Source organism: Drosophila bipectinata, chromosome 3L, assembly GCF_030179905.1.
Source record: "Drosophila bipectinata strain 14024-0381.07 chromosome 3L, DbipHiC1v2, whole genome shotgun sequence".
In the NCBI taxonomy this organism is placed as follows: domain Eukaryota; kingdom Metazoa; phylum Arthropoda; class Insecta; order Diptera; family Drosophilidae; genus Drosophila; species Drosophila bipectinata.
This window is the reverse complement of record NC_091738.1, coordinates 3,546,055-3,570,975: the sequence shown is the minus strand read 5'-3', so window position 1 is coordinate 3,570,975 and position 24,921 is coordinate 3,546,055. Positions and strand designations below refer to the sequence as shown.

General features: G+C 44.1%; 2 protein-coding genes and 1 non-coding gene across 3 annotated transcripts in view; 2 read left to right on the top strand and 1 right to left on the bottom strand.

Annotated features, from left to right (window-relative positions):
* The first annotated feature begins 1,547 nt into the window (after window positions 1-1,547).
* The window catches only part of caps (capricious), a 44,763-nt gene continuing 21,389 nt past the window's right edge, over window positions 1,548-24,921 (top strand). Inside the window, exons 1-3 of the mRNA XM_070279641.1 lie at window positions 1,548-2,007; window positions 9,932-9,988; window positions 21,144-21,209. The gene's annotated coding sequence lies outside the window, so the exon portion shown is untranslated. The remainder of the gene's footprint in view (window positions 2,008-9,931; window positions 9,989-21,143; window positions 21,210-24,921) is intronic.
* LOC108127645 (uncharacterized) lies at window positions 16,798-18,563 on the bottom strand. Its single transcript, XM_017244816.3, has 2 exons — window positions 17,778-18,563; window positions 16,798-17,726 (listed from the first exon to the last, which is right to left on the bottom strand). Exons 1-2 carry the CDS (start codon window positions 18,419-18,421, stop codon window positions 16,925-16,927), a joined length of 1,446 nt encoding a protein of 481 aa, XP_017100305.2. The 5' UTR covers window positions 18,422-18,563; the 3' UTR covers window positions 16,798-16,924.
* On the top strand, window positions 19,558-19,629 carry TRNAD-GUC (transfer RNA aspartic acid (anticodon GUC)). Its single transcript has one exon. It is a non-coding gene; the product is annotated as a tRNA-Asp (tRNA).

Sequence of the window (24,921 nt, the reverse complement as noted above, 5' to 3'; positions counted from 1 at the left end):
TGCTCTTTCTTGTTCAGTTATATTTTCAAATATTTTTCTCAGTGCATCTTTGGGGTGGTTGGTGGTTCAACTGCAGTTGTTCGCACATGTTCACAAAAAGATTGCAAGCCTTTGGGGTGGTTGGGGCATCAGGAGCCACGTTGGACAATGGAAAGCGAGCGATAACTCAACTCCACCGAAGGTTTTCAACTTTCTTGCAACACCACCTACCTACCACCCCCCACTCTCACTCCACATCACCTTTCTTTTTGGCAAACTTCAAGGACTGAAAAGTGGGTGGCATTTGCAATCGCTGGGGTGTGGCTGGCTGCATTAACGGTACAACGGCAGACATATGTGTGCGTAGACGGCGACGTGTTGCAACTTCCGGTGACGTCGACGTCGCTGGGGCGCAAAAAGTGATTACGCGGCATTTGTGGCAGCAGCAAACCGGCGACGGTTTTTGCAAACATTTCCAAGAATGCAACCGCATTGCCACACCCCTCGGCCCCCCCCTTTATTCGGAGGGTAAACAAAATGAATCCGAATGCATTTTCCCATTTCTAATTCACAGAGGCGCCATCTGGCTGCAGTTAGCCGAACTAGGCGAGTGGAGAGAGTGGCCAAGAGAGTGCCCAGATAAAGTGAGAGGTCGTTTTGGGCGGAAAATGAGGAAAAACCTTAATAACATTGCCGGCACTCAAACTCTCTCGCTACTCTCTGTTTAGTTTTCCTCTCTGTTTATCTTTGACTGCTGCATTTGCATTATTTTTTAGGACTCTGTTTTTGTTATTGTTTTTTTTTTTATTTTTTTTCAAGTGGTATTGATATGAGACCGCTCCCCAAAATACAAAAAAGAGAAAAAATCAGATTTACGTTTGTCTTTCGTTTCTTATTTATTTATTTCACTTGGCATCGGATCTGATAAGACGGCCATGTGGGCAGAGCTCCTTGTGTCAGGTTCTTATCGGACAATGGAAGTGCATTTGGAGACGGCTAATTAGCTGTGGGCGGCTAATTCAATGTGAGCTCTGGTGGGGTTTTGTAATTAATGAACATTGATGTTCTCTGTAGATTTCCTATAAAGGTGTTGAAAGATATCATTGTTTTTCAATGAAATCAGATATTAAAATCGAAATATTTTTTTGTTTTTTAATAATTTAATAATATGCATGTTTAAAAAGAATATAATTTTTACTAAAAATATTCCTTAATATATTTTATTTTTTTTTAAAACAATAAACACAAGATTCTTTTCCTTACCTTAACCAAGTTTCAAACCACACCAACTGGCTCAATGAGAATCCAATTTGAGTGGACTCAGCCGGCGCCCAGATAAATCCATTTACCTCGCTCTTGGCCAACTCTCTCCCAAAGAGAGCGAAAAGTATCTCAGTTATTCGCAAGCATTTTTGTTTTCCGAACTTCAGACTTCGTGTGCTTGGAACGTATCTTTCGGTTCGTGCCTGTGGAAAGTATCTCGCAGTTCGTTGCTATAGAACGCATCGTCCACTGAAACGTATCTCTTGGTTCGTGGCTGTGGAACGTATCTTTTGGGTTGGCTGTTGGGTAGTTGAGTTTGGTTCGCGAACGTGTGTGGACATGCTGAAGCGGCTACGTTAGAAGGCCTACCGTAGAGCAAAACAAAAAAAACACCAGCGAATATAGCCGCGCGTGCAAACAGTCGTCTATCCACAACCCCCCAACCCGGCACACCACCCCTCGGCCAGCTGCTTTCTGCCGGTGGTTCGGTTCGCGGAAACTAGTTTCTCCACCCCCCCCCCTTCTAGACGCGCGGATCTGTCGCATCGCAAATCATCATCGCCGGCCGCGTCCGTACGTGTGTGAGAAATTAATGAAATGCCCGTGCCGCCGCTTCATCAATGAAACAACTATTCGCCTAATAGTAATCCCAAAGATAGCCATCCAAAGTGCGCCAGCACAGTTCTGTCCAGTGTTTAACTCACCATTTTAGTTTGAGAAGAGTGCGTGCCAGCAAACCAGCCACAAATCGCCAATTGGAAAGCGGTGAGTTAGCTGATAAGGTTAGCTCTTTAAAGAAGATACATAGATATGCATATCTAGGATAGGAAATATATCAAATTTTGTTAATAAATTGGATATTATTGGAATGTTATGTAGCTAGTTTTCTAGTAAAATAGTTATAATTAGAATAATTATTTATATGGAAGTTTCTTGACTAAAAATATTAAAAAATATATAAAATAAAGAATATTAATGTGTTTCTAAAGAATACTATAAGGACGGAATACTTAATATTTAATTCTAAGAATTCTAAGAAAAATAAATAAAAATAAGTATATTAAAAATATTAAAAAAATATGGTTAATGTTTTTTGGAATTATGAAAAAATAGTACTAAATCCACTGATAAGACTAACTAAAATAAAATAGAACCATAATTAAAACCATAATTAAAACCTTATTAAAATATCCACCTTGTTCCTCTGAAATACTATAATCTCTTATCTTATTGGCATTGATTAAAGTTAACCGAGTGACTAACTTTAAGACCCTTAATTCCAGATGACAGCAGCATGACATTCTTTTTTCAAGCCCCCGATTGATATGAGTTTTCGTTGTGAAATTTTTGAATCCATTAATTATGTCTCGGGCCGACCCAGACTCTGGGGTCTCTGTTCTTCTCCAGGGCTCTCCAGGTTGGGGGCTTCTGTCTGGGGAACAGGTTTCGTTAGAGCAAAAAGAACTTTAAGAACTTCTGAGGTTTGTGTGCAATTCCGGGAACTTGTTAGGTGCTGCCTGGACTCGTGTTTGTTTTCCCCCGCTATATGGAGATGTGAATCTTTATGAATGAACGAGGTGAGGCTTCCTGGCTACGGCTCTGAATGTCTCTGGTTGTAGGCTTTTCTTGTTGACACTTTTTGAAGAATGTAGCTGGCCAGGTGGGAATGGGCTATATACGTGAGCTGGTATAAGTCTCAGATACTCAGTTCGAAGAATTTCTAAACACAAAAATAGGAAGGAGTTTCCACAGAAAAATCACTAGAAGCTTTTAGAAGCACTTGCCAAAAAAAAAGTGTAACATATTCTGTTTCCAATCTTGAGATGACCTTCATTATCTCAGTTGGGAATTACCTCGGAGCGTAATCTTAAAGTAAACCCCACTCATTGCCACTGCTGCTGCTCTGGTGCGGGCCTGGCCTGGCTCCGGGCTGCTGCTGTTATCGGGCCAACAAATCCCCACCGAAAAATCCCAAGGCCGAAACCTGCATTAGCCAACCAGAGCAAGGCCGGAGAGGTGGGTGGGACAGCCAGGTGGCTACGAAACAGAAAACTTTTTAATTACCAACAGGAAAAAACATTTAAGATAACAGGTAAGCCGGCCAGATGACGAGGGGGAGGCAAGGTGAGACTTCTCGTTTTACATAAATTGAAAGTATGGCAATTTTTTATCCCACAGACTCTATCTGGTCGGGATGTATCCGAAAAGAACCTTTTTCCTTTCATTCTACTTATTCCCCGAAAGTATTTATGACTTTTCTAAGGGCGGAGAGTAGCTGCTTTTAGCCATCTCACAGCTACAAATTTTACAGCTTAAATATTTTTTAGCCATTAGATAAACAAACAAAGAGTGGCAGAGAGGGGAGGGGAATGAGGTGAGTCACAAGAAAAAGAAACGAAAATATCTTTCAAGTACAATGTTAGGTAAATATAAACAAAACTTTACGTCTTGGGGCCCACTCTTCTTTTTACAACCTGCCTCCACCTCCACCTCCAGCTCCACCTCCTCTGGAGCTATTCGGGCCAAGATGCTGCACTTCGTGGCTGCCGCTGTTGTTCTTTTCAGCTACTTGGAGCTTTTAGAGCGGCAGCAAGATGTAATATAAATTACATTAGCTAAGTGCCAGGCGGCAATTAAAACAAAAAAATACTCGAGAACTTTTCGTTCCTTCACCACCGTCGTCTCTTCTTCTTGTTGTTGTTGATAATGTTGTTAATGATGTTGCGGCAGCCACTGGGGCAGCATCATCATCAGCATCCACCATATCCACTCAGTAGCATCATCACTAGGAGCATCATTGCCACCATTAGCAGCATCATTAGAACGTCAACTTAATCAAGGTTAAAAAGCATGTGGCGTGCCTGAAAATCGGGAAGGGGACTCTGAAGAAAGATGCGGGAGACCCCGAGGTATGTCTTCTACGATTCTGATTCTAATTCGGGTTCTGGTTCTAGTCTCTTTGATGCTGTAATTATTGACGCCATCATAGACATAAACAAAAACATATTTCGATAGACGAAATCTCCTGCTAATTTTATGAGAAAAGTTGTGCAAGGATTGCGCCAATGTTGGGTAGTATTTTTTGTAAGATATGAGGTAATGTTCTAGCCACCATAAGCCTCACCCTCTTATCTGAAAATCCCATCAGCAATTCATACTCTATCTGCCTTGACATTTGCCATAATAACCCTTAAAAAAATCACCCCAAATTACACGTCTACTTTAAAGCAATGACCACCATTAGGCTTGAAAATCAAAATATTTGTTCAACAATTATGTTTTTTTTTTGGGAAGCAATCATAGCCAAAGTCAAAGTAATTTCTATTTTAACAACCAGACCAGACCTCGTGGCTGCTGGCTCAGGTCCATTAAAAATAAATATCTCTATATTTCGCAATTAAATCAACAACAACAAACTGAAAATGAACCTGAACCCAGCTGGGAGAGAACCGGCAGCATTATATGGGCATTATCTGCCTACCCATAACTATCAGCTCAATCATAAATTTAATTAGCATAATGGACTGACTCTCCGAACGGATGTTCTGTTTCGATTTTAGTTTTAAAATTTCGCTCACGTAGTCGCAATTAAAAATTGGGACTGGCAGCTCTTGGGAGCCATATGCTCAGGGCCCTTCAACTCTGGGTATAGGGTCTGGGAGTTTGGGAGCTTGGGGGTGGCAACAACAGCTTTTCGAACGTGCCATTGACACTTGCAATGAGAGTATATACATATATATACAGGAATATAATATATAGAGTTAATAAAATATTCTCTTTTATTTTCTTTTAATTTGCCTAAAATCACAACTAGCTTCGGTTCATTCTGACCTAATTTTGACACATTCTCTATGCTTTTGTGTTTATACTATTGGGTTTATTTTGGGTTGATGAACCATAAAAACAGAATTTCATTTTCCGTTTTCATTTCCACAGCCCCAAATGGGTTGTATGCGTCATTTGGCAAACGAGCTGAGTCGCCAGAGTTTCTACGCTTATCATTTGTTTACCTTTGGCGATAAGGCGCCAACTCAAGGGGCGATAAGATAAAGCCACTCACGGGCCCTGGATCTGGTCGCTCCGATAGGGTGTGACTGACTAGGCTTCGATTTCTCGTTTTCTCCCTGATTTTGGCTGGCTGCATTCACAGGCCGTTGTGCAAGCTGGAAGTGGAACTAATGGACTGCTTACTTATTTATAGGCCCAGAATGTTGGTCAATATTTGTGAATGCCCTGCGAACAAAGGTACTGGCTAGTAGGTTTCAGGGGAGTGGGTAATGTGGAAATAATTTATAGATAGGATAAGCCACTGAAGAAAGAATTCATTGTTGGAGAAACTGATTGACAGTTCTTCAAGTCGGCCAGGTGGGAATACTAAAAGTGACTAACAATAAAGGCCTAGAAATTATTCATTCTAGAGATTGATGAACTCATAGCTCAACAGCTAATCGTTTAGCTAATTTCGCATTTACTAAACTTTCAGTCTATTTTCAATGTTTTGAAATTTTCATGGCCAGACCCCCCCCACTCCCGCCAACAGAAATCAAAAACATCTGTGCCAACGTAAACATATATATACTCAAGCACAACCAGATCTGACCGACCGACAGTATAAGTCCATTAATATATTGTGTTGCCATTTAATAGCTCAAAAAAAACTAGCATGACGACAAGCAGAACATGATCCATAAAATTAAGATGGGGTGGGGCCAGTGGACAGATATGCAAAATATTAAAGTTAGACCAATAGATGGATAGCTAGATGGACGCCCACAAAAAAGTCGAGACATAAATAAGAGCAGACGTCACTGGGAAATAAATATGAAAACGGGCTGACAACAACAAATTGTGGATGTATTTACATTTATTTGGTGTGGTGCCCTTTTAAATTTATGGGTTTATTGATACTTGGGGCTGGGAGTCTCAAAACTTGCTTTATCAGCACGTTAGAAGCCAGGCATCATAGGAATAGGCATTGGGCATAGGGTATAGGAGGTGGAAGTCCCAACCGCCCAACCGCAATCTGTAAAAATTGTCTCAACAAAATGATTTAGCTTTCCATCTGTATCTGTAAGTATCTCTCTCGGTCCCTCGGCTTTTCATTGTCTGGGAGTGTTTTGAACGATTCTGGCTAGTTGAGCAAAAATGTGTCAAAACAAATTGCTTGAAATGGGGCATGTCGGGGGCAGTGTCAGGGGGTGCTCTGAGTTTCCATCGGACATGCGAGAATTTATGTGATAATGAAAATCATTTTTAGTTTACTGCTGTCGGTAACGAACTGTCAGGCCATTATACAAATAATGGAAAATAATTTATGAACAAATGTGCAACTACATTAATTAAAATAGAATATAGTTTAAATCATTTCTTTTTTTTGTAAAAGCTTTTAGAGTATGGCTTAGTGCGTTGAACTCTGGCCTGGATTTCTAGAGAATCTGAATCACCTGGTCCTCGACACTTCTTGGTTAGCACCACTTAGTGGCCATTTGATTTTGCATATCAATTAACGAGATTGAGCTGCCTCGGGGGCAGTATTTTCGACCAGCTCGGTTAATCAGAGTCGATGGCGATACAACGATAATTAAAGTCTCTGAAGTCTTTGCTGAATGGCTCGTTTAGGTTCTCGACCTTGCCCATGCCTACCATGTCTACCATTCCAAGCTAAGCGTTAGACAAAAAGATCATTAGTTAGAGCATCAAATAAAATTGTTTGATTACCCATAATTATATACCAGACTGGGGTGCAAAGTTTCTGTCGCCTTTGGTTTTCTTGATGCCTTCATTAGGGGGGCGACACAGTATAGACATGCCCGACTTGCTGTGCCACACGGCGTGTATGCATAATCACATAATTAATTGCCATAAATGTTAATTGCGTATACGCCATGTTGCCGGGTAAGTCTCTGTTTCAGGCAGAATTTATCCTTTTAATAAAGGGTTCCCACGCCATCCAGCCCGCATCTCCAGTCCTTTGTCCTGAAACTTTCCTGCCAGTTAATTAAGCAAATATTTTCTGGTTCTTTTAGTGTTTACCCAGTTAATTTCTGTTAAGTTTTGCTGACATGTTCGTTGTTTACTCATAAGCTAGTTCAACTTGTTTGGGGGTTAAAGTTTTTGCGGTTATAGTTGGGGATTAGTCAGGTGTTTAAAGGCAGGCCCCTTAGGAGGTTTTTTTTTTGCCACCAGGAAGCATATTCTTCAATACTATTTCGTATTTCGGATGTCTATTGCAGTGATTGCATGACGCTGTTGTTGGCCCTGTTTGTTTAACCCAAATAATTTTCGAGTCGAGCAAACAGAAAATCAACAAACAAGAAGCAAACAAGCCAAGCCAAGCCAAACAAACAAACAAACAGAATGAACAACAAATCAGCAAAAACCCGAATGCAAGTAAAATCAATAATAATAAGTTTGTAAGTGGAGGACCACCCCTTTTAAGCCACAGTATTTATCTCCCAAGCAATAGTGAAATGGTGAAATTTTTTCCAAACAGCTCTTCCAACTGTTTGCCTTTAATCAAGGTTCCCCAACATTTATCTAATGTGTGCCCATGTCGAGCTAATTAATGGGTTAAGGCGGTCGGTCGGTTGGCCTGCAGTTCATTTGAATATTTAACGATTGCTGGTGGACACTGGTCTCCAAAGGGGCGTGGTACGTTGAGGGCGCCACCTGCCCAACCAAAACAACACAAAATTATTAATCAATTATGCAGCGTTCTCTGGGGCAAGCACCCATTTCGGTGAAATATTTAAAGTTCGTTTTGGCTCACCTTGACGGGCTTAGCTGGGCCAAGACCCAGACTACAGGTAGTTAGGGGGGGTTGTTTTGCAAAACAAGTTTCGCTTTTGTGTGGCAATCAGCACGTAAATGCTAAGCGTAACAAAAAGCCATAAGCCAGAAAAGCAAATAAATAAGTATGTGAGAAAAAAACACTGAAAGTCGAATGCAAATGCGATCTAGAAGGCTGTGAGAGAATTCGAATGATGTAATTGGTGGATCAAGTTAGTCACTAAGCCAGTTAGCCAGTTTTAAAAAGGGGTTTCTATATTAAAGTAATGAAAATATTAAAGCTAAAGCTCCTTTGGAGGAAAACTCGACAAGAAAAGGTAGACACACATTGCGCCATATGAAATAAAATGCTAAAATTATTCATTTTGCAAATAAGCAGAGTAAATATTTAATTAACAACTCAGCGACAAACAAAGGGGGGAGACACAGAGGCAGCGGGGTCGGAAAGTCGCTCTCATATTTGCGTCGCGGGTCTAAGGTTTCCTCCTCGCACTCTGAGGGTAATATAATATTTATTTATATGCCGCACAGTCAAAGTCACCTACAGAACGAGACGACAACGTCGGGGCGATGACGACGCCCTAGAATTGCCACAAAATTCATGTTGCCGCTCTGGGCCGTGTGTGTGAGTCAATGACATGTACGAAAATAACAAACTTTTGCCACTTCCTTATGGGGTGTACATGGGTCTTTAGGGGAGAAGGTAGGCGCCATGAAGACAGTTCCATCACGAGACTACAGAGCCTTCTGGAATTTATTTAAATAATATGCCTGGCTAAGGATACTTCTAAGGACTATAGCTATTTCCGACACCTTCTCTCTTAGTTTGCTGTGCGTGGCATGGCATTATTAAACATTGTCTCGTTCCAAGTCTGATTTCATTTGGCGCGTCTAACTAACCAAGGACCTCCCCCGACAAGGACTCTCGCCCACAACCTGAACTAATTAAATTACTCGAGTCTCCAGTCTGGAGTCTGGAGAAAAAAGGTTTTTCTTGTCGGTTGGCCTTTAATTGCCTTTGTAGTTGGCTAATATGGGAGATCCTTAAAGCTGCCAGTCTGCTCTGGTATTCCGATAAAATGGCTTGAAAAATTAAGCAATTAATGCGAGAATTTGTTTATGGTCCTGCGAGCCCTGGCCCATTTAAAAAGGAAAACCTGTACGGGGAAAAGTGTTGGGCTTTCGTCATTGTTTCAATGTTTTATGGGGAGTCGTAAAAAGGACGGAAAATATTCTTATTGCTTTTGGGTGTTATTTTTTCCTCTTCGGATTGTGCTTAGCTATTAAAATGTCGTCATGCAGTGGGTCGGGATATGGGCCGGGATACCAAGTGAACTGTAAACACGATAAGTCAAAGCACGCAGGTCTTGGGCCTCGAGGCGCCCGTTTTTATTGACTGGGAGAGAGCCGATTCCTTGCCGTATTTATTATTTAACACCTAGAAACCTAAGCCGGAAATGGCTATAAAATTGTTGACCTTTTTCCCAGCCCTCGACTCGTCAATTTTTGTTTGTTTTTTTGGCACACGCATCGGCAAACAAATGGTAAAGTTTCCCAAAAAGCCCATCTTGGGTGGTCCCCTGACTGGCTTTACGACTCTGGCGGTACTCCAGTTCTTTTTACGATCCAGTGGCCCACACACACTCTGCATAGGTTGAAATATTTAAAAGTGCGCTTAATTATGCCTGCAAAAAGCAAAGAAGAAATAAACTTGGCATTAATGGCCCAAAAAAGCACACGGCATTTGATAGTAAAGAGACCTGTTGGGTGGTATTCCCAGAATTATTAAACAATAAGCTTACTCTCCAAAAACAGCTGAAATAATAAGCAGTAATTCTAGACAATAGTTGGATGGTTTCTCTAGTTATAACAATCTAATAATCACCTTTTTGCCTTGCAGGTTAACGAAAATCTTGCCACATCGAGGAGGAGACACAACCTGCCACATAGAGACCGGGTAAGTTGTTCGATTCCCAGGCATCTAATGGCATCTGGGCATCTGTCCAGAGCTGTTGTTCGACACGTTTGCCGAGGATAATTCATTCCATGGCTGTCTGCAAGCCACCTATCATAGGAACATACACATATTTGGAAACGGTTCACATGACAGGCCCCGATGCCTGAGATCTTTCCGAATAAACAAATTCTGCAAGTGAACTGCACTTGGAGAGGTGACGGGGAAGAGAAGACTGCGACTCAGGTGATATATCTAACGACTCACGAAACTAGTTTACGCAACATGTGGCCATTTTGCATGCCACAACCTGGGGACGTGCCACACTGGCTGAGGCAAAAAAAAAAAACCGAAACAAAAATTGACATTTTGACATGCGGTCTGTACCGGGCGGTACTTCAAGATTTTCCTCCGATAAACTACAAATGGTTGCACAGCAATAGAGACCGGTCCGGCTCCGTAAAGCAATCCGTAAAGTGTCTTTTAAATACAAACGTTATCCGCCAAGAAGCTAGCCGGCCAGAAGTCCGGCAGAAGCAGCCACTAGAAGAAGAACTAGAACCGTACGTGCCACATGTGTTGTTGTGGTTGTCGGTGGTACAATTTTTAATGGATTGACGGCAGACACCGAATGCACATTAGAAATCCAATCCTGGTCCAGCTGCGGGTCCCGAAACCCAGTCCCCTGATCGCGGGTCTCCCAAGTCATGCGCACACATTGGTGCATGCCATCCTGTATGCATTTTTTCCTGCCCCACCACCTTGCCACCGCGCCTCCCCCCGGCTTGCGTGATGGGGAAAATTGTCTTGGCTCGGCGCTACTGCAATTTTCCTTTCCTTGGTTTTTTTTTTGGGTTTGCATTTCAATAACTGGATGGGTCAGTGGTTGGCTGGCTGGCATGGCCCGTTCGAGTTTTGTTTGGCACGTACGGCATAAAGTATCTGTCTGGGCTATCGCTTACCGACCCTGCCCCCAGTACCAGGGGCGTGTGCGCTCTTTTTTGAGGCAGTGTCTGCATATATTTGCTTAAATTGCATCGAGTGTTTGAGGTGTTTTCCACTCCAGATATTCGATAAAAACAAACTCCGAATTGGGCTCAGGTTTGGTCAGCTAATTGGCGGGGCCATCGGAGGTGGTTGGAATATTTTAAAAGCTTGACGGAATGCTGACGTTGGATCTGCCCTATTTGCCAAAGGTATAAAAATATTTATGGCCCATAAAATTAGCTCATGGCTGATAGCCATAGCTTGTTACATAATTTGAACCTTTTCCTTATTCAAATATTTCTCGGCGCTAGAATATCTGTTCAAATCAAAGAAGGCAAGGTCGCAGCGCTCTATGGGCTCTAATAAAAACGACCTTCATCAAAATCGAATCAGAGCCACTATGTCAGGCGGCCAATCAACACCCCGAAAACTAGAATAAAATCAAAGCGAAACCAGAAAATTTGTTCAGACCTGTCATAAATAAAGGGCTGCCGTTTGTCATTTCGATTCAGTTTTAAATTCAAATTAGCAACAAATCAAAAATATGTCATCAGCAATGAAGATGGACGGTCGAGGAAGCAGAACTGAAACCCTGAAAAATAAAAAATAGATACAGCAGCAGGGAGGAGCGTAAAAACTAAACAAAAGCTTTGTGAAACCGACTACCAGACTACCAGAGTCGGATAACAATCACAGATCACAAAATGTGTTGAAAAAAGATTTGCATACAGGCCCATAAAAAAGAGTAGGGATGCTGCTGAGGCTGCTGTTGCATTCCAGGAGGAGTCATTAAAACAAGCCAACAACTATCAAAACCTAACTGGCCGGGAGACACTTTTTATTCCAAGACCGATAAACAAAGGGGTAGCAAAGGGGATACTAGGTTCGGGGTTGATATAGGTTTTACATAGTAGGTTGGGTTTGGAATTTTTTCTAATTTTTGAAGCTTAACTTTAAGAGAATCTTGCTCCTTCAGCTAAAGAGGGTATCTCTTAGTTTAATCCCCAATTTATTTGCATATTTCCTACTCGTCTTTTCCCCATTTTTTTTTTGTCGTTTGGCTTGTAATTAAAACTTGTTGGCAGACTGTCAGGCAGCGAGTTAACAAGTCGGCGGCTTCACAGTTAAACAGAGAGAGTGTGGGGATCAGGCCGGCTGTAAGCTCTGAGCTGTGAGCTGGCGAAAATATTATTTAATTGTCAGGCTAATTAAAGTCCGAGCCGGGTCGCCAAGTGTTTCGCCCGTTTTGGCCATAAAGCCAAACACTTAACGATGCGGCCAGGCATGGTAGCTCCCCGAACATCTTTCCGCCGATATTTATGTTTATTGACTACGACTGACATCATCATCATCAGCAGCATCACCAGCAGCAGCATCCTCGGCAGAAGCAGTTATGGCCCGGCTCGGTGGGAGAGTGCCAGAGCCAAGTTAGTCATAACACTTTGGCACAAGGTCTCTAGCCGCTCGCCTAGTGGAGATGTCAGCTCAAATTATGGTAATTGTTGCAGATTATTTATTTATTTATGCGTATGGCACTGCCACAGAGCCAGCGAGCCAGCGTTTGTCGCCTGATTATGTGCTTATTTATAAGAGTCAGGTACATATAGAGATAAATGCTGGATTCCGCGTCTGCCACTAATGAGATGCAAGCAAACGGCATCCGGGCTGCATATGAATATCAATTACCATGAGGACGAGGACGCGGCTGGGTAGATCCTGGCCGTAATCGTAATTCAAGTGGCGAGACCCTCGCCGTTTGAAACAGACGTCTAGACTTGGTCGAATGCTTTTAGCCAAAACGAGCTTATTTGTTAGTTATTTGTAAAAATTTAAAACAATTCGAGACTATAAAACGGGGAAATAGCTTTCGGTGGGATCCCAAGTGACATCATCTTGGCCATCAAACGCCAAACCTTTTGGGTCATTCCGACACTTGACGACAACGCCCATCGCAGGACTTTCGAGCTGTCCTGTCCCGCTTATTTACAACTTGACATTTCACTTGCGAGTAGCGAGCATCGCGGCACTTTAATGCGCTCCAATTGCATTTTATGACAGACGAAACTGACCTACTTAAGGCCCTCGCACCCCCGACCCGACCACCCCCACCATCGTAGTCTTCGAGGCTGCTGGCTGGCTGGCAGGACCTCTTCTTACTGCCTTACTCTCAATCGCATTATAAATTTAATGTGTTTGACCTTTTTCCCTCGGTGCTCGACCGCAATTTCAATAGATTGGCAAACTGAAATCTGGGACCAGCGGAAATCGACATAAAATTTAACTAAAATGTCCTTAAGTAGCTCGGGGTTTAAGGGCCCTGGCAGGAGGAGGATCTTTCTTCGGCAAATATGCGCTTTAAATGGTTGAAAAAGGATTCACTTTTTTTTTTCCACTCGCATCCGAGCCAAGAAGGACGCATTTCACGCTCGATGCACAGTGACCATGACCACACCCACGGGCCACGCCTCCGCCATTGTCAATATCCTGGCAGCCATTTCCTGCTTTGTTTTGTCCTCGGCGCGATGCCCCTTTTGTTGCAAAAGGTCGAACACTTTTTGCCGCCACTGTTGTCCAGTCATGGGTAAAAATTTTTGTGACTGAAAGTCTGAAGTAACTTGCCTCAAAGAGTTTTTCTACCCATCCTCCCATTGGGCCATCCATTCGGGCCATCCGCCCGCCATTGGCATTGAATAAGGCGTCTTCAACTAGAAGCAAAAACATTGGAAATTGTTTTCCCTTTTTCCCCCACTGCCCGCCCACAGGACAGTGGAAGGACAGCGGCAGGACCTGTGGAACCCATGGGTTTGTTTCTTTATTTTTGTTACATTTTTCTTGCCTGTCATCTTTCTTTTGGCGGCTGCAGCACTTCAAGCACACTTTTTGTACTCGCTTCCCAATGTTATTTCAATGCCTGGGTCCTGGGCCACTTCTTTTCCGACCCACCCACTCACTATCCACCAGGAGGGTATATCCTTTCTATCTGTATTGAAATAAAAGTTGCGAGATGCGCTTGAACGATTTCTGGTTCGTGCAAATATTTTATTGACTATTATTCCGTTTGCTCTTGAGTTCCGTTCGCCTGGCCTTGTCCTTATTGTTCTGAGTGCAGGTCCTTGAGGATGCCCAGCTATTTACCATTCAAGGGTTTATTTTGGTCCACACACTCTCGTACATATTTGTTGCGAAATTTTGCAATGGCAGATAAATTCAAAGAAAATAGAAACATATATGTAGATCCCTCAATGGAAAATGTTCAAAAATTATGGGCAATTTTATTCGAGTGCCTTTATGGTGAGAATTCGCCTTTACAATCAATATATTTGACCTTAAAAATTAAAGAAATTGCCGCTCATTCGAGGCGTTTCAAATGTTTCGCACAATTGGCGGCGGCCCCCTTCGCCGGAGCTCCAATGAAAGGCCGCAATTAAAGCATTTAGCACGCATTTCGATTCAGCTAACGCACTGCTCATTTATCATCATCACGACAGCCTGTCTGCTATATACGAATGCGAATTAGTTTCTATATATATTTTTATGGAAATATCTTTCCAATATTCGCTCTGTCTTAATTAGCAACCTCAAACGGCGCGAAACTAATGAAAAAATCATTTTCAAAGAACAATAAAGTGGGGGACGGAAGGATAAAAGTATACTGAGGAATGAAAACTGGAACAGGACCTAAAAAACATGGCATTTTAAAGCCATTGCTACTAATTTTATGAGACTTTTCTTTTGGCACTTTTCCTTTTGTTTCCGGCTTGCTCGCTTTGTACTTCCGTTTCCTTTCCGCGCCAAATGATTATTGCAAGCCATAAAAGGAGCTCGAAAATGAAACACAAATGGACGCAGCTGAAATGAAACCATCCTTGAAATCTATTGTCTGTCTGTCTGTCCTTCAGACAGTCCAACACACAATTGCAGAATAAACACGGTCGGGGAGAAAAAAAACAGCTTTGAATAAAAACAAAATCGGGACAGCAAATGATGCCTGTTTGGCCCCAATAGGGGGGGTATAGGGAGGAAGGACCCTTAACGTAATTGAAAAACATCAAAACGAAATGAAAAGCAAAGCATTTATCTGCCAGATACGCGCCGTTCAATTGAAGTATCTGTATCTGACATCTTCGGAATTTAAATACAATTTTATAAGCCGAATCGGAATAAAAATCAGCATAAATGCATGTTGTTCTTCTGGCCATAATGACGGTGTCGATACCGTCATCACTCAACCACCTCCGCTCTCGGCTGCCATTTCGTCCTTCGTCCTTTCGTCCTTCTCTTAGGGATTGCAAATGAAATGAAAACATGCAAAACAATTAAAAACAAACAACAAAATGACCAACAACAACAACAACAACAACAGCAAAAGCAGAAGCGAAAGCAAAAGCAGCTTGTTATTGAAAATCCACCTAGGGGTTGAGCTGCCATGATGGTGGTGGTGGGTGGAAATCGAAGGGGAAGGGATTATAACAACAAGACCATGTCGAACACCTAGCCAAAGGTGTACACGTCGGGCAGCCCATCAACATCAACATTGGCAACAAAACAACAACAATCCACTGCAACTACACAAACAACAACAGGACCGTCATCGACAACGAGAACGTGAACACAACTCCATTTGGCGCATTGCAATGGCAAAATAAATAAATATTCATGTTGAAAATTTACTTGTAAACATGGAAATTGTGAGGCAGCCGCCAATAAAAAGGAATAGAGGGTCGACGGCGGGCCGGCCGAACTGGAGTGCAGTTGATTGTTTTGTTTCGAGTGGAGGTCAAAGTCGTCTGGGGTCCTAAAAAGTGGCAATTTCAAGAGGACACTTCACGGGCAAGTGGTGAACCCAAAGCTGATTTGCTTAAATTTTTAAAGGCGCTACTTTAAAGCCAACCAGTCTCTGGTTTAAATAAAGCAAACCTCGCTATATATCGCTATATATATACCATCCAGTTTATATATAAACACGGACATGCACCGACCATGGAGCCCTCGGGGCTGAAACCGAAACCGAGACCGAAACTGGACTCCAAACTCCGCGCTCCCATGAAACTGCGCTACGTGGGCTATAAAACAAGGACACATACGCAATTAATTGCAGAATTATTACAAATTTCATTACATGCTAAAATATGCAAATTGTTTGACGGTGGCACGCCTGCAGCTGCCATGGCAGTGTCCTCCCAGTCCTCATGGTCCTCCCAGCTACCAGTTCCCAGCTCACAGTACGCCCTCCGCCATGCAATTAAATGCATTTGCATACATAATAAATAAATAATGCAGATGCAACATTGCAGCATTAACTTTGCTGCTGATGTGCGAAAAATGAAAAGAGAACGAAATTTTCTTTTAATTATCATTTTAATGTGTTTATGAACATTTAGAATAGTAAGCGAAAATTGCCGGGCGGGTGTAGTGCATTTTAGGGATGCATTTTAGGTGGGAGGTAAGGGCATAGTCAGGAGGTGGCAGACAGCTGCATTCGTTTGCACTTAAATATCATAAAATGGCAACAATTTGCACACAGCTGTCGGTGTCGAGGGGTATTCGAGTGGTTCGAATTGAGCCCAAGGGGGGAATCACCTTTTTCATTCCACTACGGCCTCTGGCTGATACACTTGAACAAATACTAGCTTAAGTTTTAAAATTAAAATAACTATAAGCTATAAAATCTCTTGAAATATCTCTCATAGTAACTTATATTGTATATCCTTTTCTTAGAACATTATCTCTATTTTTTATCTCTTTTTCCCAGTGTCTTATGCCTTTTGGCTGGCCGTCTGTCTTTGTAAATGCTGCATGTTGCATGTCTACAAAATATTTGGGTTAAAAACATTTGCACAGAACCGGAAAAAGAATATATTTAAATTTTTGCATGATTGCTTTTGGGCACACAGAACGGAGAGTGGCAGACGCGGAGGCGATGTTGGAGGGCGAGTGTGGTGTGGGAGGACATCAAGGACGCGATCCCAGCGACCTCGACTTGTTAGATAGCTGAAGGGACGTCTTACTTTCGGGCACGATATTATTCCCGAAGCGGATCGACATTTGGCTGCGACTCATGGGAGTGAGAGTACCCGGCTCCTTGGTAGTGGTCCACTCCGGTCTACGGGTCCTGCGACCATCATCCGTTTCCGTATTACGCATGGCCACCCAGTGAACCCTCTCGAAGGACTCATTGACAAACAAGTCATCGTCCGACGAGTCCCTCTCCTCCGGTGGCGGTGGAGCGGGAGTCATTTTGTGGACGGAGCGTCGGAACCGAGGTACCTTCGGTAGTTGGGGGGACTCCTTCAGGGGCGCGTGCGATGTGGGAGGCGCCTGCTGAGACACCACCACTGCCGCGCAGTCGGGGGCCGGGCATTGGAGTCGGGCGTGACTGCCCTCGCCATGGTCCTCGTCCAACTTGCCAAACTCGCAGTACAGCTCGTCGAGCTTCCGCTGGAGACAGCTGCGCATGTTGTTCTGCCGACAGAGCCGGGACTCCAGCTCCCTGATCCGCTGGGTCTGGGTCTTAATGACCCGGCCCAGTTCGCGCCGCACCTGCTGCTCGCACTCGCAGCCGCAGGGCGGCTGGGTGTAGTACTCCGGCTGAGTGTCCGGGCAGCAGGGCGGGTCGCAGCACTCGCCGTCGTCCGGCAGGTTGGAGGGCTTCGAGCACTGCTCGCACTTGCAGGGGCACTCGTCGGTGGCGTGACGCCCGCGGGCCAGCAGCAGGACATCCGTGCAGCCCGGCATGCATATGTTCCGGCGGGCTCTTCAACGAAAAGCAAGTCATGAATGTCTAAGAACCGGCCGGCTTACTTACCTCAGGCCTTTGCCATGCTTCTCCTCCTCTGCCAGGCAGTCCTTGTGAAATATTTCCAGCTCCTCGTCGTCTTGGGTTGGAGCTCGCATTACGGTCATTTCGGTGCCGTCGATGTCGGGAAAGCTGCCGCCGGTGTCGAGAAAGCCCGACTCCTGGACAAAGATCTCCGTGTCCGAGTCCTGGGCGTTGACCCGCTTGAGTTTCATGCCAGAATCGCCGTCAGCATCTGGAGCTTGGCAGACATTTTCGGCCGTCTGGCCCTTGCCGCAGTAGGTGGGCAGGGAGGCTCCGTTGAGGAGTAGAACGTTGACTGTTGGCCGATCCGGACCCGGCGTGTCCCCGTCTGGACACTTACAGCCGGCTCCGGCTAGGGCCATCAGCTCCTCCCGCCTCTTCTCCTTGTTGCGCTCCAGGTTTCGAATCCTTCGGCCCACCCTCTTGGCTCGCTTCACGAACTCGGGAATGTGCTGGACACAGACGCAGCACTGCTGCTGGATGCTCTCCACGCAGCAGCCCTTGGCCCCCATGCTCGCCTGCCAGATGCGGGCCTCGTCCTCGTCCTTGGGGAAGGCGTAGGCCTCGTTTCCCTTGTGGTCCTTCTCGGGTGGCTCCTCGCCGCAGATCACACAGCGTCTTCCGCCCATTGGATCTCCAGTTAAGGCCCAAAATAAGAGGCAATGTTTTGCAATTGATTTTTCCAAAAAAAGTTCCCTTAAAATTTTAAAATACAATTTTCTGATAATTTTAGCAAAGTTTTTAGTGAAAAACAAGAAAGGAAATGAAGTAGTTCTAGTAGGAAGTAGGGTCATTTCCGATAGTTCAGTTATATGGCAGCTTTAGGAGCTATACACGGCCATAGTCCTCTATAGGGCCCACAGCGATGGCTATATCTTCCCCAATTCTCATCCGATTCTCAAGCGGAGTGCTTTAAACGATTTCTAGATCGATTCTCCACCATTCTGCATCAAAATCCTGAGACAAAATATTTTTCAGATTTTTTGACCATTTTTCGTGATAGGATCCCTTGAAAATGGGATTTCGCTTGAAAATGAGGTTTTCCCCTATAGGGCCCAGTGGGATGGCTGTATCTTCCGCAATTCTCATCCGATTCTCAAGCGGAGTACCTTAAACGATTTCTGGATCGATTCTCCACCATTCTGCATCAAAATCCTGAGACAAAATATTTTTCAGGGTTTTTGTTGATTTTTCGTGATGGGATCCCTGGAATGGGGTTTTCTCCTTTATGGTATTTTCCCCTTTTCCTTGCCATGAGCCCATCTTACGAAATAAAGTATTATTAGGCAGTTGTGTCTTTCTGTGAAATGGAATTTTTCACTTTGAAGGCTTTTGAGCAACTATTGCAACGCACCTTGCGGTTTTTGCGGCAAGTGAACTGGGCTGTGAAAGCCAAATGGTCGCTGCAACTCGCGTGCGGAGCGGCCCAAAGTGAATTGGAGTGAACGAGCGGGTTTTCCGACGGCTGTTGGGAGGTGGGAATGATTTCGAAACCGCTAGGGGACAGACCCACTGCTCTCCGGGGCCACAAAAAAATAAAGTGGAACAATGGCGATAGCCAGCTATGCGGGAAACGCAATTTATTGCGATGGTCGGTTTACAGAAAACATGTGAAAAATCCAGACCAGCAATTACAAAATAATGTGTTGATTGAATTCTTTAGAGTTGTGGTAATAATCGGATCCGCCTGGCTTTCTATTTATATACTTTTGTTAGCAAGTGTGATAAGGCCTATGAACACTTTTGGGCTGGCATAACATCAACATCCTCGATAGTATAGTGGTTAGTATCCCCGCCTGTCACGCGGGAGACCGGGGTTCAATTCCCCGTCGGGGAGATATATAAATTATTTTATATTTGTAAAATTTTTTTTTTTTAATAAGTTACTGAATTTTTCCCTTTCCCATGGGCATTACAAAATTTGAAAAATAGTCTTTGGTCAAATATCAAAAGCCTTTATTGAAACGCACAAAACTAAACTGCCAGAAAGTCGCGCCCACACCCACAGAATAATAGAGAAACATAAAAATCGAATAAAAATTGCGTTTGCATTTCGATTCAGAGTCAAGCCCAGAAATCTGCGCAAAACCGCAAAACAATAGCCGGCGAGGGGAAAATCTATGTCAACCCGATGGTTCCCTTTCTTTGGCCAGTGCCAGTGTTACTGCCACCTACCTCCACGATGCTTTATCGGCCAATGGCCAATGGCCAGTGCACCACAAAAATCACGTTATTTCAATTTGAATGCCAACAGTGGCGGGGCACTATCAGAAATGGGGTCTATCTCTGGCTCTGGCCTGGTTTGGCATTCTCCAAACGCTTTTTTTTTTGGTTTTGTGGGTTAACGCCCACACGAAAAAATTTGAATAATCTGCTGCCGTAATATCGCCAATTTATCACCCGATTCCAGTCCCAGGCAAGTCCCCAAATGTGGGCAGTCCACAGTCCACATTTCACTTTCATTTTCGGTTTGGGATGCGGATTCCGATGCTGTAGCTTTCGGTTAAGGAAGGGAGGAAGAAGTGCTCAGCAGCCGCCTCTGCTCTATCGAGTTTTCCAATTTATCAATGGACCGGCCCGGAGGCGCTGCTAATGAAGAATTATGTTCATAATTTCCAAATTTATTGTCGCACATCTTCGCGCTGGAGCGGCACAGGCACAGGCAGGGGGATCTGTTCAGGCCGCGATCACTCCGCCGACCGATCGACCGCCGACGACGATGATGATGGGGGCTGTCGGACACTTAAGTATGTCAAAATGTTGCTGCTGCCAACATGTGGCATGCTGGCAGGCCCTCGGCCGTGGAACCATCATCGTGTCAGTTACAGAGACACTTTTCAAATATTTATGATGCGTCTAGCCGAACCTCAAATCCACGCACTCCACTCCACTTCGATGATAACTCCATGTTCATGGTTCATAGTTCAAAAAGTCATTTCAAGTTTCTTGTTACGGAGTGTTCCAGTGAAAGTTTAACACTTCCTCTCCCACTCTGGTGTTGGAGAGTGTGTGCCTATTAATTTTCACTTAGTCAGCGTTCTTGGGAAAGTATTCAATTTCCACTCAATCCTTTAAATCGAAACAGATGCCAAAACATATCCATTTTGGCAATGGCAACGGTTTTCTAAGTGGATTTAATTTGTATCGGATATTTCTAGGTTTCCCCTATTTTTAGGTTCTATTTTTTTCCATTTTTTTCTCGGAGGGTATCACTCTCACTAATTTAGTGTTCGGCTTGAATGAGTTTTCGGCTGCGCCTAGTATATACATATAGTAGCTTTAAGTGCTCATGAGAGAGTGGAAAATTTATGTGACAGCTTATTAAATTTATATGTTTGCTCTTCATTACAGATTATACCGGGACGACATCCAGTGGGCCAGAGAGTGATTGGACACACATGTGTGTGCTGCTGGCTGGTAAGTGCTTGAATGGCTCTTCTTTCCAGGCCATGTATATCGGATTAAAGAGCTTTACAATTGGCAGCTTAGGTTAAGCCGGAATGATCTTTCACATATGTTTGTGAAGGGAAAGAGTCTCCAACAATAGGAAATCTTAGCCTCTATTTGTGATCTATCTGGTGGGGGTTTATTGTCATCTTGCTAGTCAGAAACTGTCGTTTAAAAATCACTAACCATGTATTTGCCTTGACCGCAAGCTAACCCCATTCAATCTGCACTTAAATCAAACCCAGCCCCGCCCACCTGTCAACCTTCGGCACACAAGATAACTCAACTGGGCTCCCAACCGAGCTTAACTGGGCTGAGCCCGGCTCAATGCAACCGCTTTGTGCTTGGCCAGCACGACCGGGAACTTGTCGGGGATGTGAAAATTCACACTAGCCTCGGCCCTCAACAAAAAATGTCCCCGAAAATCTTCTGGGCTGGCTGGCACTTCATTAAATAGACGCCGTGGCGGCGCTATTTTTTTTCCAGCCACGTATAGCTCTCTCTATAGTGGGGAAATAAACCTACGGAGAAAAATTCGTCGCCGACCACACCCCCCACATTATGGCAAAGCGGGATGGGTTGGAAAAACTTGCTTATTTTTCACACATGCGCGTCAACAATAACAACAGCAAGTTGGCCGCCTGGTAAACCGCAAAGGAAAAAATTACGAGAGGCAGAATTTTAAGCAACAAATTCGTTGATTTTTTTCCCCCTCGCATTGTTTATGATGACAATTTGGTGTTGTTGTTGTTCTGTCGGCATGTGGCCATAAAGTTGTCGGTAAATAACAAACAGGCCTCGTGGAGCAGGCCATCTCCACTCATTGAATGGTTTCTTTTTCATCAAAAAAATACAAAAAAATTGAAACAGGGTGGGTAAGTTTTTTTGTGTCCTTCAGATTCCACTTAAAAAGCTGGAGGCAGGCAGGATTAAAGTCCTAAAACTTTTTGATGTAATTATATATATCTACTTAAAATTAAGTAAGAATATAATTCTTTCTTATTCACTAACTGAGATCATCTCAAACGCAATTTATATTTTTGCACTTGACTTCACGACATGAATTATGAGCCCGACCTTCAGACGCTCGAATGCCTCTAAAGATGGAAATAATTCCATAATTTGCTATGCTGATTACTTCCAGCCGGAGCTGACAGAGCAATTTGTTTGCTGAAAAATTCTTAACGTGTAATTGTCATGTTGTCGGCCAAACAATGGACTCACGAAAAAATCCAGCCAAAAGCGCGCTTACCAAAACGCAAACAAATCCACAAACGCCTGCGAGCCCCACCCAAGACCCCACGTCTATTGTTTGGCTTTTTATTCCGGCGCGCTGGGGTCGCATAAATAACCAGAAATTAGTTGGCAAATAAGTCAAGTTGAATGTAAACTCGTTTCGGCATTGAAACACCTGCAAGTGCTCAGAGCCCGAAAAAAAAACTGATTCTTGGCATATTCCAGGTGCTAAATCACCTGGCAGCTTGAAAGCCAGCTAGTCTGGGCCAAAAGTTAAACTGGCTAATTTAAATTTATAGACTAGAGATCTAAGCTGAGATGTGGCCCACTGATTTATGCCAGACTGGTATGCTGGCATTAGTGTAGTCAGAAGCAGAAGGTCTCCAGTTGTCGAGTGCCACTTGTTGAACGGATTTGTCATTGGATCGGATGCCCCGCCCTTGATTCGTTTTGTACTTTTCGAGGTGATTGAAGCTGAGACGCTATGGCGACAATGTTGCCTAGACCTAGGCCTTTGGCAAAAGCCGATTACCTGGCCCGGCTCAGCGGAATCAATCAGGCGGACGCACAAAAAGTATCTCAGGTAATTGGAGCTACAAAGCAGCGGGGCACCGGGATAGAGAGCGGCGACCACGTCTAAATCACTCATAAAATAGAAATTCATCTTCATAAAAACCGAGTGAGGAAGCAAGTTGGGGAAGAAAAGAAAACAAAACCGGCAGCGCGTTCCCTCAGATACATCCAGCTGCGAGAGATAGTTTACTTGCGGTAATCACACTCCAAGCCCCCCAACACCAGACCTCGGCTCAAAGCCCCTCTAGGCCATTATAAACACTTGAAAAACTGTTGGAAATTTTTGATGTACCACTTACAAGTGGAGCGGCGGCAGTTGAGAGGATCTGGCCCGGTCTTACCAACTGTGAGCCCCTTTTTTTTAAGGCCGAAAATTACGTTTAATGTGTGTCTGAGATTTCGATTGAGGCGTGAACCTGTTGAAGTTCGTTTGCAGCGGCAGATACTTTCAAAAGCATTAAAGTATCTTGTGGTTGCCAGCATCCGTTCTGTCGGCATCATCCTCCGTCGAATCAAAAAAAGACCATCATCGGATGAAAATGAGAAGAAAAAACCAAAACAACAAACGAGAGAATCATCATTTGTTAGAACCTGTCGATTTGGATCCAGTTGGCAGCTCATCGACCTTAATCGCATTTGAAAGTTATCGTATCTATGAGCCCTGTTCGTGGCCCTGTTAATTGTCCCAGAGCTGGGCTTTCTTTTGGTAAAGTTGGCTAATTGCCATATTAACCTTTTGGCCCCCTGCTACGATGATGATGATGATGATAACTAAAGTCCGGCTGCGTGCTCGATTTGTGACTACGCCTCTGACTCTGGGTCTGTCTCTGTCTCTGACTTTGCCTTATTTGCAAGTTGTGTTTGACGACGGACCTCTGGTCGGCTGGTCCAGTGAAAGTAATTAGTGGTTGCCAGTGGCCTTAGGGTGAAAGCTGAGCTTTTAATTGCACAGCTGTCGCTGCTGTTGCCACATAATCAATCAGCGGGCCCTATAATTGGGGTCTACTTGCACGAGAGCGAAAGTGATCTGGCAGAAACCCTGCGGTGGGGTTACGAGAAGCAGAGGTCAGCCGAGGTTCTTCTTTTCCTCATAACCCATGACGATGTCCTCTCCAGACAGTAATTAAGTCATACCAAGACAGACCCTCATTTTCGACAAATAAAGCTCTCACGCTCCCAACCTTGAAATGATATGGAATGATCTCCCCCACTTGGTTCCCATCCTGGCAGTAAATCAACCCCTGGCTCCGAGCATTCCAATGTGTTTTTCGAAAACTGTGCCAAAGATCTTTTACTGCGATCTGGCTTTCTTGTGTTTTTGCCGCTGCTTCTCTCCCATAATGATTGTATCGAGAGGTGACCCCATACCAACGAGCAGAAATAAAAGAAAAACACGCACTGGCGGATACAACCGATCTGGATCTGGATCGGGACCTGGACTGGAGATCAGCAGCCGCGAAAAAAAAAACAAAACCAAGTCAAGAAATGAGCATCAAGCTGGGATGATTGTCATAATTAAGGATGTTGGATGGTCGAGGTTGGCATCTGCCAGACGCATGAAGCCCCGAAGGGGGTGGTGCACCGCAGATGCCTCCTCTTCTGCGTCATCCGCTCCAGCACCACTCCAGGCACTTGTAAAACCAACACAACGAGTTGCACTACATACTGGGCATGCGGAGACTCTTCTTTTGATTCACAAAAGATCCAACACAGAAGACGAAGCTTCCGGTAAAGTTCAGGTTTCTTTGGAACCTCCTCCTTCGTGCCTGATGTGTGCGCCCCTCGGCCGCCACAGTCGGCTCAAGATCAGCCCGGCACATCTCATAATTGCAGCTAAGCAAAATTATATAGCCCGGGTCGGGCGAAGATCCAG